General features: G+C 47.5%; 1 protein-coding gene across 1 annotated transcript in view; it reads left to right on the top strand.

Moving 5' to 3' along the window:
* Positions 1-6,121: 6,121 nt before the first annotated feature.
* Positions 6,122-12,480, top strand: part of GARIN1A (golgi associated RAB2 interactor 1A) — a 51,515-nt gene continuing 45,156 nt past the window's right edge. The window contains exons 1-2 of the mRNA XM_066634515.1: positions 6,122-6,232; positions 6,991-7,181. Of these exons, the coding sequence (XP_066490612.1) occupies positions 6,122-6,232; positions 6,991-7,181 (302 nt within the window). The remainder of the gene's footprint in view (positions 6,233-6,990; positions 7,182-12,480) is intronic.

Here is a 12,480-nt window from a genome sequence, read left to right as displayed (position 1 = left end):
AGTGGCTGCTGCAGCTCCTGCTGTGGTCACAAGCCTACCTCCGTTGCCCCTGCCCCATCAGGGGGGAGAGGTCTTTGTGTGCTAACCCAATATGGCGGCCAACACTGCTGCTGTGCTATGGATCTGGTTTGGATGGGAGGACAGGCTCCATGCCCCTGGTATGGCTGGGGGGAAAGCAGCTATGGAGGTTGGAAGCATCCAGAGTGTTCGTGGGCAAGCCTGCCGCGCCCTAGCCATGGTGGAGGGGGCAAGTGGCTTGTTGTGCGTGGAGGCACATGAGCTGAAGAGGCAGCTGCCCTACCATGTTGAGAGCTCACTGTTTATGTCCCCTGTGGTTGGGGGAGGGCAGCTCTGGGGACCAGAGGCACCTGGAGTGTGCACTAGCAACCCTGCTGCGCCTCAGCCGGCTGGGGAGACAAGAGGTCTGAGGTGCGCTGAAGTGCCAAGTTCAAAAAGGTGGCTGCTTGGCCTCTGGAAGGCCTCCGGTGGAAGCCTGCTGGAAGTGGGCCCAGCAGGCAGCTGCCTGGCTGCTAGACTAGGAAGGTGAATGGGGGGGGGGGGAGAAAAAGGGAAATACCACAAAGAGGAAGAAAAATATTCTCCCTGCATTCTCCAGTGGGGGGTCAGCAGAGCTGGCCCAACTCTTTCCTGCTTGGCCAAGAGGCTAGGCCAGACTGGGGAAATTCAGGCAGCCACGCCCCCTCAGGAAGTTCTGAACTCTGGCCTGCCTATCCTGAAAGGGAGGAGCTACCCATCTGGAGGACTAACCTGGACATTGAGATCCCACTGGATAACTTGCATGGCACTGTTTCTCAAACTGTGAGTCGGGACCCACTAGTTGGGTCATGAGCCAATTTCAGGTGGGTCCCCATTCAATATTTTATTTTTAATATATTAATCTTGATGCTACCATGATATGTGACTGCATTTGGGGAAATGACAGACCTGTACTTTTAACAGGCTACTCTGTATATGCTTTTAACAATGATAGTCAATCAAATTGTGTACTAAGTGCAAAAATACAAGTGCTTTATTCCAGATCTGTTCTTGCTGTGTTGAATGTTACTTCAAGAACCTAAGAACAGCCCCACTGGATCAGGCCATAGGCCCATCTAGTCCAGCTTCCTGTATCTCACAGCGGCCCACCAAATGCCCCAGGGAGCACACGAGATAACAAGAGAACGGCAAGGCCTCCTGGGAATTGTAGTTAAGAACATAAGAACAGCCCCACTGGATCAGGCCCATCTAGACCAGCTTCCTGTATCTCACAGCGGCCCACCAAATGCCCCAGGGAGCACACCAGATAACAAGAGACCTCATTCTGGTGCCCTCCCTTGCATCTGGCTTTCTGACATAGCCCATTTCTAAAATCAGGAGGCTGCGCATACACATCATGGCTTGTACCCTGTAATGGATTTTTCCTCCAGAAACTTGTCCAATCCCCTTTTAAAGGCGTCCAGGCCAGTCGCCATCACCACATCCTGTGGCAAGGAGTTCCACAGACCAACCACATGCTGAGTAAAGAAATATTTTCTTTTGTCTGTTCTAACTCTCCCAACACTCAATTTTAGTGGATGTCCCCTAGTTCTGGTGTTATGTGAGAGTGTAAAGAGCATCTCTATCCACTTGATCCTTCCCATGCATAATTTTGTATGTCTCAATCATGTCCCTCCTCAGGCGCTTCTTTTCTAGGCTGAACAGGCCTGAACTCTTAGCCTTTCCTCATAAGGAAGGTGCCCCAGCCCCGTAATCATCTTAGTCGCTCTCTTTTGCACCTTTTCCATTTCCACTATATCCTTTTTGAGATGTGGAATTAGACTTCTTCATGCTTGGGATCATGCTTGGGATTAGAAAAGGTATTGAGAATATGATGGCTAATATTATAATGCCATTGCACAAATCGATGGGAAGGCCACACCTGGAGTATTGTGTCCAGGTAAGGGGAAGGGGGATTTTTAGAGACTCCTGCACCTGGAAAAGTCTGCAATTGTGCTTCAGAACAAAAGGCGAACAGTAGGGGAGGGAGAATTTACTCCTGCAATGCTCCATCAAGTATAAGGATACTCAGAATGGCTGAGAGAAGCTCAGAGAAAGGCTAAAGAAGGGACCAATTGGCAAGCCTGGCTGAGCCCAGAGGGCTCCAGACAAAGCAATTTACAAAGGGGGGGAGAGAGAGAGAGAGAGAAGGGCTCTTGGAATACATTATGCATCCTGAGCGAAACTAGAATGACAGAAGAGACTGTGAAGAACTCCAAAAAGATCTCTCCAAACTGGGAGACTGGGCAGCAGATGTGTTTCAATGTAAGTAAGCGTAAAGTCATGTACGTTGGGGCAAAGAATCAAAACTTTACATATAGGCCAGTGGTTCTCGAAGTTTTCCAGCTGGTGGCTCCCCTGATCCTTGTGGCCTTTGGCCGTGGCTCCCCATTACATCACCTCCAAAATGTTACTCCCCAAATGGGATGCAGGTGTTATAATAATAATAATAATAATAATAATAATAATAATAATAATAATAATAATACAGGTATTTATATACCGCCTTTCTTGGTCTTCAGATTTCTCCTCAGACTTTATTCAAGGCAGTTTACAAAGGCGGTTTACAAAGGCAAAGGTTTTACAATTGAAAGGTTCTAACTTTCAAGAACCACAACATTTCAGATGGATCTTTCTGATCTAGTATCACATTCTGGCCTCCAGTTTCCTTCCAGGCAAGCTGACAAGCAGCTCCTTCATCTCTCACATGGAGGGCAGCCAAGACGATTCTTCGCTCACACCAAAGAGCAGGTGGAATAACTTGACTCAGCTTGTCAGCTGCTTCAAGGTCTCACCATTCACCATGATGTTATCTTCAGGCAAATGAAGGCAAACGGAGGCTCTACCCTCTAGACCAGACCTCCTGCCTAACTATACACTAGAAACAAAAAAACAGCTGCCAGCACTCTGAGGCTGCAATCCTAACCACACTTACCTGAGAGTAAGCCTCATTGAACAAAATAGGACTTACTTCTGAGAATACCTGGTTAGGATTGTGCCCTGGGTTTGAGCAGCACACCTGGAGGTTTTTGGAAAGGGGGAGGAGAGAAGTAATGAATTTGCTGGGGGAGGGGAAGACTTTTTTTGTGTGTATCTGCTAATTGCAAACGGTTGTGAAACTGAGACCCAGAGACTGTTTGCCTGCAATTGCAATCCTAACCTCACTTTCCTGGGAGTAAGTCCCATTGAACACAATAGGACATACTTCTGAGTAGACCTAGCTAGGATTTTGCCTTTTGTCTTGTAATAGCAGCCAACATGGGAAGTACCCCACCCCCCAAAAGGAGGCAGGAGGAAAAAGGCGGATGACTGAAAAGGAATGGGTGTTTTTATTTTTTAATCAATTTTTGGAGACAAAGCCATCAAGAATGGCTTTTTTTTCTTTTCTGAAGGGGGAGGAAAAAGAGAAAGGTGAAGATCCTTGGTTAACCCGACACAGACCCCAAGCCTATGTAGGTCTACTCAGAAGTAAGTCCCATTTGAGTCAATGGGGCTTATGCTCAGGAAAGCGTGGATAGGATTGCAGCCACACAGAGCAAGATCACAACTCACCCCAAAGTAGATGGGGGCATGCTCACACACATACACCCCAACATGCAGATGCCGCCCCTATTCCCCCCAGGCAAGATGGAGGAATGCAGGCTGGGGCATTTGGACATCCCCCCCACTAAGAGCAGGCTGAACTCCCTCCTTCCCAAGCAGAGGAGAGAGCTTCATAGCTCTCTCTAGGTCAGGTTTCCATCCCAGTTTGAAGCCTGACAGGAGCATGCCCTGTGCTGATGAGATGCAGCACCTCTGCCACTGCCCAGCCAGTCTTCTCTCCCACCTCCCCCCATCATGTTTCACAGGCCCTCCCCACCTCACACTGCCCCACCCACCTCGTTCACAGCCACAGAAAAGCAGCAAGTCAGGAGGCAGCCTGTGCAGCTGAGCTGAGTTGGGCAGCTGTGGCCAACTCTCCACAAGCCCCTGGAGGCTAGCCATACCTCCCCACCGATTGAATACCTCAGATATAGGCTAATGGGTTCTGAGCTGTCTGAGACAGATGAGAGAGATCTTGGGGTCCTTTTGGACAACTCAATGAAAGTGTCGACCCAAAGCGTGGTGGCAGTAAAGAAGGCTAATTCCATGCTTTGGATCATTAGGATAGGCATTGAGAATGAGACAGCTAATATTATAATGCCCTTGTACAAATCGATGGTAAGGCCACACCTGGAGTATTGCATCCAGTTCTGGTTGCCACATCTCAAAAGGGATATAGTGGAGATGGAAAAGGTGCAAAAGAGAGCAACAAAAATGATTACTGGGCTGGGGCACCTTCCCTATGAGTAAAGGCTACAGCGTTTGGGCCTTGGGACTATTCCAGTGTTTGCATGCAGAGGGCCAGGGAGGAGCTGCAGAAAAGCTGCAGACTACATCATAAGCAATTACAGATGGAGCCTATTTATTCGAGTTAGTTCCATTCTGTGACTCGGTGCGATTAACAAAAGACGTGTTGTGCTAAATTCCATAGAGTTACACAAATACACTGCAGCCTGACACTTTCGGATGGAAGGAAACTAAGACAGCTGTTATCAATCCCCTCCCCTCTGCTTTGCTTCGTACTCAGCCCTTCTGTTGCCAGCTGTCCTGCTTCTTTCACAGTTGGAATGGTGAACTTGCTTGGGAAGCCTTGTCCTCTGTGTCCCAGGCAGCCTCCCAACAGCGCTGTAGGTTCTCCTCCTCTTCACTGCTGCCACCCCTGCAGCCCTCCCTGGCCACCGCCATCATGGAAACTCCTCTGCCCTGGAGCATTCTGGGACATGTAGTTTGGCTCTCCGCTCACCCTCACCTGTCTCCAAGGCTTCCCAAGGCTTGCTTGGGAATGCTTGCTGGAGCAGGAGAGCCTGCATCATGGGGGGGGGGTGAATTCAGCAAACACTCCCTGGGTTTTTTAAAGCAATTCTCCCCCTCCTGGCTCCCCCTCCTAAACCCTCCCTATTGCCAGCTGCCCAGCTTCTTTCACAGTTGGAATTCTGAGCTTTTAAGAGTCCACCCTATGCATTTCTACTCAGAAGTAAGCCCCATTCCAGTCAATAGGGCTTACTCCCAGGAAAGTGTGGAGAAGATTGTAGGCTAAATCTCATGCTTTATTTAGTGGGAAGGCTTGCTTGTGTCCTTGATAGCCTACACCATCGAGGGGGGTTGCTTGTGTCTGTGATTGCCTGCACCATGGGGGGAGGGGAATTCAGCAAACACTCTCTGGGTTTTTTAAAGCAATCCCCTCTGTTGCTACCACACCTGCCCCTTCGTGTGTGTGTGTGTGTGTGTGTGTGTGTGTGTGTGTGTGAGTGAGTGAGTGAGTGAGCTCCACCTCGCTGCATGTGTTCTAGTTACACAGGGTTTTCCGCCCCCCTCTTCAGCCTCAGCTGGCTCAGGGGCTCCATGAATGTTACTGCTCCTTTGAAAGGGGAACCTTTTCCATGGCCCCAGGGCTATTCCCTGCCTGGGCGAGGCAGACCCTTTTTGCAGTGTTTTGGGCTGCCTGGAAATGGAGCAAGAAGCCAGCCAGAATCCATGGATAAGTAGGCTGTACCTATAGGCTGCCTATGCACCTATAGGCACATCTCCAGAGAGACAACAGAGTAGACTAAAGCTCCTGTGTCGTGTTCTCTGATTTATCATAGTATTGTAAAAAAGTTTGAAATAAACTATCTTATCTCTGAAAATGTTAGACTATTTGGGCAACATGAGAGGATAATGGACCTGTTCCCAAGAAGAACTTTGTGTACCTCAAAAGCTTACTTCTAGGGTGGTGAACAGTAATTTCTTGTGCTGCTCTGTTGCTAGGTGCACTTGCCAGCTCCAAGGAAGAAGTCATATCTGCCAGTCAGTGTGACATCATAGCCACAGCCAGGTAGCCCCAACCTTCTGGAGAAGGTCACTGTGATGTATGCCTATGACTAGTCCTCTTGGTCCAGAACTGCCAGGATCATAGCAGTGCTTCCCACTGGTAGCTGAATCAGGGAGGGTCAACACCAAAGGCCCCAAGACCACCGGCCCTCTTGACCTGTGCTCCCAAATGCCTCCCAAGGCCAAAGGAGACATGGCTGGCATGAAACATCGGTTGGAAGAAGGACTGATTTGCCAGCTCCTGCACTCTCCAGATTACAACCTTTTCCCTAAATCAGCAGTGTTTGAGAGCAACTTTGTCCAGGTACTTTCCCAGAGAACATTTTCAAGTGTGTTTTGGAGTTTTTTTATAACTCCAAGTTATCAAAGATACTCTCACTGCTAGTTTCAAAGGGGAAGGGGTTCAGAGGACTGGGGAGAGCAAACTAGTAATGTTAAATGGAAGTGCCAATACTTTGATTCACCTTCCCAAACAAAGCTCAGCAGCTTCAAGTCTTCTTAAAAGTAAAGCTTAACCTTACCTTTAATAGAGCTGTGTGCAAGTATGCCTAAGCTAGGCGATGCACATATCCTTTCTCCTCTGGAGGACAGGACCACAGGATTTATTCAGATCCTGGCCTAATGTAAGTTACAGATAGTCCTGCTTTGAGGAAGAGGCAGCCCTCTCAAATGTGAGGGTACATTCTCTCTTCCTCTTGTCAGGTAAAACCTTCCTGCCCTCCTGTTTGCTGTGCATAAAGAAAAACTTATGGGCAAACATCCTTCCTATAGAGTTCTTAGTTGCTGGAGGGCTGCTGACCATCCTCTTGAGAAGCAGAGAGAAGGGTTGAAATCAGTCTTTCTCTTGCCTGCCAATGGCCTGCCAACTGCCTGCCCAGTCACTGCTGCCAAGTTGGGCTCCACCTCCTCCCTTCACAACCTTGCTTGATGCTGCTGCTCTTTTGAAATGCTTCCTGTTTCTGGCAGCAAAACATCTCTCTAGATGGGTGAGGGGCCTTTGTTGGATGCATATGTTCCAGACCTTTAACTGACCCTGGGGTTGGACCCCAATTTTTTGGACAGGTCACCAAGAAAGGGAAGTGGGTGGATATCACCAATCTGCCCACCATTGTGACTATGGGAGTGACCTCCTCAGACCCCTGCCTCCCACTCCCCAATGTCCTGCTGATGGCGAGGCACAGGACCCTGGCCAGAGACCTGCTATTTGAAGACAATGGTAGGAGCTCTGTAGCCTCCAGCATAGACCTGACCAGGTAAGTGTTTGGGAAGAAAAAGGCGGTTCTTTGCTGGGTTGTAGCACACATTTTCCTGTGCACTTTGTGCTGATAGCCTTTTACTAGGAAAAAATACCCACCCCATTTTGTCTTATGTTTCATTTTTAAATAAAGCACTGAAGCGAGAAGGGGAAGTATGTGTTCTGAGAACAATTGCATGAAAGGTGCAAGTTCTACCACTTCTCAGAAGAGCAGCTATGGAAGGCAGTTCTGGCTGCCCTGCTGTGGAAAGACCTGGGTATTGGCAGCTCCTGCTTTTCACTCTTTTGGTACACCTGCTCTCTCTGTTATGGCCTGTTTCCTCTTTCTTCTTGCAATACCAGAAATGGGGTTGCAGTACTGGTTACGAGAGGCTGTGCAGCAAAAGAGAGGTCTTTGAATGTCAGAGTAACCTGGCTATGAATTTTCATGTAATAACTCTTCTTCCTTTCTCTCTGTTTTGGTCTTTTCCTGCAGAAACTGTTTTCTGCCACACCCAGAGCATGAAAGCCCAGACAGAAAAGCATTGCTTAAAATTCAAATAATGGAGGGAAAATGCAAGGGATAAAAGCAAGACACTGATCAATTAAGCAAAAACAGTTGGGGGCAACAGTGAAGGCTGACAAGAATGCTTAAAGGCAACTGACAAAACAAAATTTCTAATGCTAATAAATATGTAATTTTTCTAATATTCTAGTTTAGAGAGTGTTCAGATCATCAGAAATCACATAGGAATTTGGGGAAGTTTGGAAACTACAAGAGACGCATGGTCAACAACTGTTGTTGAACACAATTCATCATTATCTAGCATTCAAACTTGCTTGGCCAACTTTCTATAACTTTGATAGTTAGTGATGGAGGAGGGGAGTGATGAGCTTCTTTTCCTTGTTGTGACATTGATCCAACAGCATGTACTGGGGAAGATCTCCCTTTTTCCATAAGTTGTTATGTCCTGCTGCTGCTGCTTCTCTTTCTCCTTCTCCTTCTTCTATAGTCTTTGCTGACATAATAAATGAGATGGGAACTGTCCAATTTAACCCAATAGTAGCACAAGAATGGGGCACATGCATGCATAGAAAAGATGGTCCTCATCCTTGGCATACAGAGATGGGTGCAGAGGTAATAATTACATCAGGCAGCAGGCTGCCAGGGGCCAACAGTCTGGCTGTCCATTCATGCAATTGCTCTCCCTCTTCAATAATCACTGGTGCCTTTTGCAAAAATTGCTGGAAAAATGCAGTATTCTGCAAGAGGGGTAGTGGGAATCGCAGTCTCTGGTCACTTGCCCGCCTTGCCCTGAGGGCTTGGGGGGAGACCAGGAGGGTTTAGGGGGCATGTAGGAGGAGGTTGGGAGTGGGGAAGGTGGCAGAGCAAGAGGAGTGAGTGGTTGGAAATTGTGATCACAGCTTGAACTTCTGTAGGCCAACCAGGAAGGTGGGTGGGGGCAGGTGGTGATTTTTTTTATTTTTATGTTTTTGTAAGAAAAACAGTAGGCATGACATCATATCCAGAATTGATATTAGTTACAAGTGAAACATAAGGTGGTATCATTTTTAACTTTGCCCTTGGCTCCAAGGTGGCTAGCTACGCAACTGACATAGCTGACCATAAGTGTTGGTAGATGTTGTCCTAGTTGACATCTTTCCCTGTCTCCGTCCTCAACTATCATCTTTCTATGGACCACAACCCTTCTTGGAACAGGCACTGCCCAGCATAGATAGATCAACATAGATAGATCAACATTTTCCAGGATTAAAGCCATCTAAATTACCTCTGATCTGGACTTGCTCTCCTTTTCACTGTCCCTCTGGACTTCTGGTATATGCTTCTCTGTTCTGGAAAAATCCAGCAGCTCACAGCTAATTCTCTTTATCAGGCTGTGACAGCTTGGAATATAACTAGCAGCTTGTGTGCAGCCTGTCAACTTCTTCTGCACTCAGGTTTTCCACCCTGGCTTAATTTTTCATCAGGATCTTGTTTTTGCATGCACACATGCAGCACACATGTGCTTCACAGATCAACTGTTTCCAATGCTGAACCTCATCAGAAGCATGAAGGGGGGAGAGTAATACAACTTTTTGTAACTAGTGAGTGTTAACCTTGCTTTACCTGTGGGATTTATAACAGAGTGGGGGATCAACTTAGCTCTTTAATTTCTTGGTCCTGGGAATCAAGTGGACTGTCTCATCCAATGAGTGCTCTCAAAGTGAAATTCTTTGTTTTCCAGTCATTTGAGGAAAAAGAAATGCTCTAAGAATGAAAAGGTTTTTTTAAAGCAGGGGGAAAGGGGAATTTCAATACACTCTTCCTTGCATTCTTGATGAACCAATTTCCCCCACAATTTAGGCCCATGGTCTTCCACCATGCCATTTAAGAGCAGCTAGGAACATTTTCATAAGAAAAACCTCTATGTACCAAATTGGATCAACAAAGGGATTAACAAAATTCCCTCTCAGCTATGGAATTGCCCTTTACCCCTGCATCCCTACCAAAGCCTATCTATCTTCTGGAATCTGTGTTGTGGATGTGGGTGAACCCATTGAAATTATATATATATGGGCTTTCAGAATGCAATAGACATAGTGCCCCCTCGAAGTCTCCTGAGAAAACTCCACAGTAAGGAAATAAGAAGGCTGATCCTCTTGTGGATTAAGAATTGGTTGAGGACCAGGAAACAGCAGGGATGGGAATGAGTCAGGTGACTCAAGTCCCAAAAATGCACATTTTTTGGTGACTCATTGATTCATGAGTAGCATGTGTAAAAGACTCTGAAAAACACTCAAATCAAGGGGCCCCCTGACTTGGCATTCATCCCCATGCTTGAAGACTTCAGTCTGTCTTTGTCTGGGTGTGCTTGCTTACTGTTTTTATGGTGTGAAGGACTTCATGGGGCCACCATTCAGACTGGGTGAGCAGCAGAGAGTTCCAGTCATGAGGAAGGGAAGGTTAATGTTTTCCTTTTGTAATGAGTATGGGGGGGGGAGGCAGGAGCGGGCTTTTTGCCCATCTGTAATAGGAATGAATGAATGGATAATCACTGGATGCAGGAACTGCAGTTGCTCCGTGTGACCTTCCTCCCTGTTGCCATTTCTGTTCCCACTCTCTCACAGTCCCTCCCACTCCCTCCAGCCCTCTTTACAGATGGGATGGAGCAGCACGGGAGTCTTTAAAATGAACTCCCCCCCCCCACACACACACATACAGAGAGCCCAATAGCAGCCTCATTGTTTCAGTAGAGGACTTTTTAAAGGGGAGGGGACTCGACTCGAGTCCTTTAGAGTTGCGAAGGAGCAACTCTGTGACTTGGAAAGTGCCCCCCATAATGACTCTTTTTCAAGAGCTAACACTGAAACACAAGGTGTAAGTTTTTAGTGTAGGTTTATTTTATTATTTTTTATTATTGGTTTTAGATTTTACCTTTCAGTCCTACTTATTTTAGTTTCAGTTTTTTAGTCATAGTTTTCAGTTTTAGTTTCCGGTGTTAGCTCTTAATTCTTATTTTTTTACCATCTCTTTTCAGTTTTAGTTTCTTAACTGTTACTGGAGTTTTTAGCTTAGTTTTTAGTTTTCTAGCACTGAGATATTTTGAGCCTTGAACTCTAGTTTGGAGCATAGATTCATCCCAGGATAACTGTTGTAGTCTTATCACTATGTATTGGCAACCTTCAGTCTCGAAAGACTATGGTATCGCGCTCTGAAAGGTGGTTCTGGCACAGCGTCTAGTGTGGCTGAAAAGGCCAATCCGGGAGTGACAATCCCTTCCACACCGGGAGCAAGTGCAGTCTGTCCCTGGTCTGTCTCCCTGGCTATGGGCCTTCCTTCTTTGCCTCTTAGCCTCAGACTGTTGGCAAAGTGTCTCTTCAAACTGGGAAAGGCCATGCTGCACAGCCTGCCTCCAAGCGGGCCGCTCAGAGGCCAGGGTTTCCCACTTGTTGAGGTCCATCCCTAAGGCCTTCAGATCCCTCTTGCAGATGTCCTTGTATCGCAGCTGTGGTCTACCTGTAGGGCGCTTTCCTTGCACGAGTTCTCCATAGAGGAGATCCTTTGGGATCCGGCCATCATCCATTCTCACGACATGACCAAGCCAACGCAGACGTCTCTGTTTCAGCAGTGAATACATGCTAGGGATTCCAGCACGTTCCAGGACTGTGTTGTTTGGAACTTTGTCCTGCCAGGTGATGCCGAGGATGCGTCGGAGGCAGCGCATGTGGAAAGCGCTCAGTTTCCTCTCCTGTTGTGAGCGAAGAGTCCATGACTCGCTGCAGTACAGAAGTGTACTCAGGACGCAAGCTCTGTAGACCTGGATCTTGGTATGTTCCGTCAGCTTCTTGTTGGACCAGACTCTCTTTGTGAGTCTGGAAAACGTGGTAGCTGCTTTACCGATGCGCTTGTTTAGCTCGGTATCGAGAGAATGAGTGTCGGAGATCGTTGAGCCAAGGTACACAAAGTCATGGACAACCTCCAGTTCATGCTCAGAGATTGTAATGCAGGGAGGTGAGTCCACATCCTGAACCATGACCTGTGTTTTCTTCAGGCTGATTGTCAGTCCAAAATCTTGGCAGGCCTTGCTAAAACGATCCATGAGCTGCTGGAGATCTTTGGCAGAGTGGGTAGTGACAGCTGCATCGTCGGCAAAGAGGAAGTCACGCAGACATTTCAGCTGGACTTTGGATTTTGCTCTCAGTCTGGAGAGGTTGAAGAGCTTTCCGTCTGATCTGGTCCGGAGATAGATGCCTTCTGTTGCAGTTCCAAAGGCCTGCTTCAGCAGGACAGCGAAGAAAATCCCAAACAAGGTTGGTGCAAGAACACAACCCTGCTTCACTCTGCTTCGGATGTCAAAAGGGTCTGATGTGGAGCCATCGAAGACAACAGTGCCCTTCATGTCCTTGTGGAAAGATCTGATGATGCTGAGGAGCCTGGGTGGACATCCAATCTTGGGGAGAATCTTGAAGAGGCCGTCTCTGCTGACCAGGTCAAAAGCCTTTGTGAGATCTATGAAGGCTATAAAGAGTGGCTGTCGTTGTTCCCTGCATTTCTCCTGCAGTTGTCTAAGGGAGAATACCATATCAGTGGTGGACCTGTTGGCTCGGAATCCACACTGCGATTCTGGATAGACGCTCTCTGCAAGTACCTGGAGCCTCTTTAGTACAACTCGGGCAAACAGCTTTCCTACAACGCTAAGGAGAGAGATGCCGCGGTAGTTGTTGCAGTCACCCCTGTCACCTTTGTTCTTGTACAGCGTGATGATGTTTGCATCCCTCATGTCTTGAGGTACTCCACCTTCTCTCCAGCAGAGACA

Source organism: Tiliqua scincoides, chromosome 7 (genome assembly GCF_035046505.1).
Source record: "Tiliqua scincoides isolate rTilSci1 chromosome 7, rTilSci1.hap2, whole genome shotgun sequence".
Lineage (NCBI taxonomy): Eukaryota > Metazoa > Chordata > Lepidosauria > Squamata > Scincidae > Tiliqua > Tiliqua scincoides.
The sequence above is the reverse complement of the archived record's forward strand: the minus strand, read 5'-3'. Positions and strand labels throughout refer to the sequence as shown.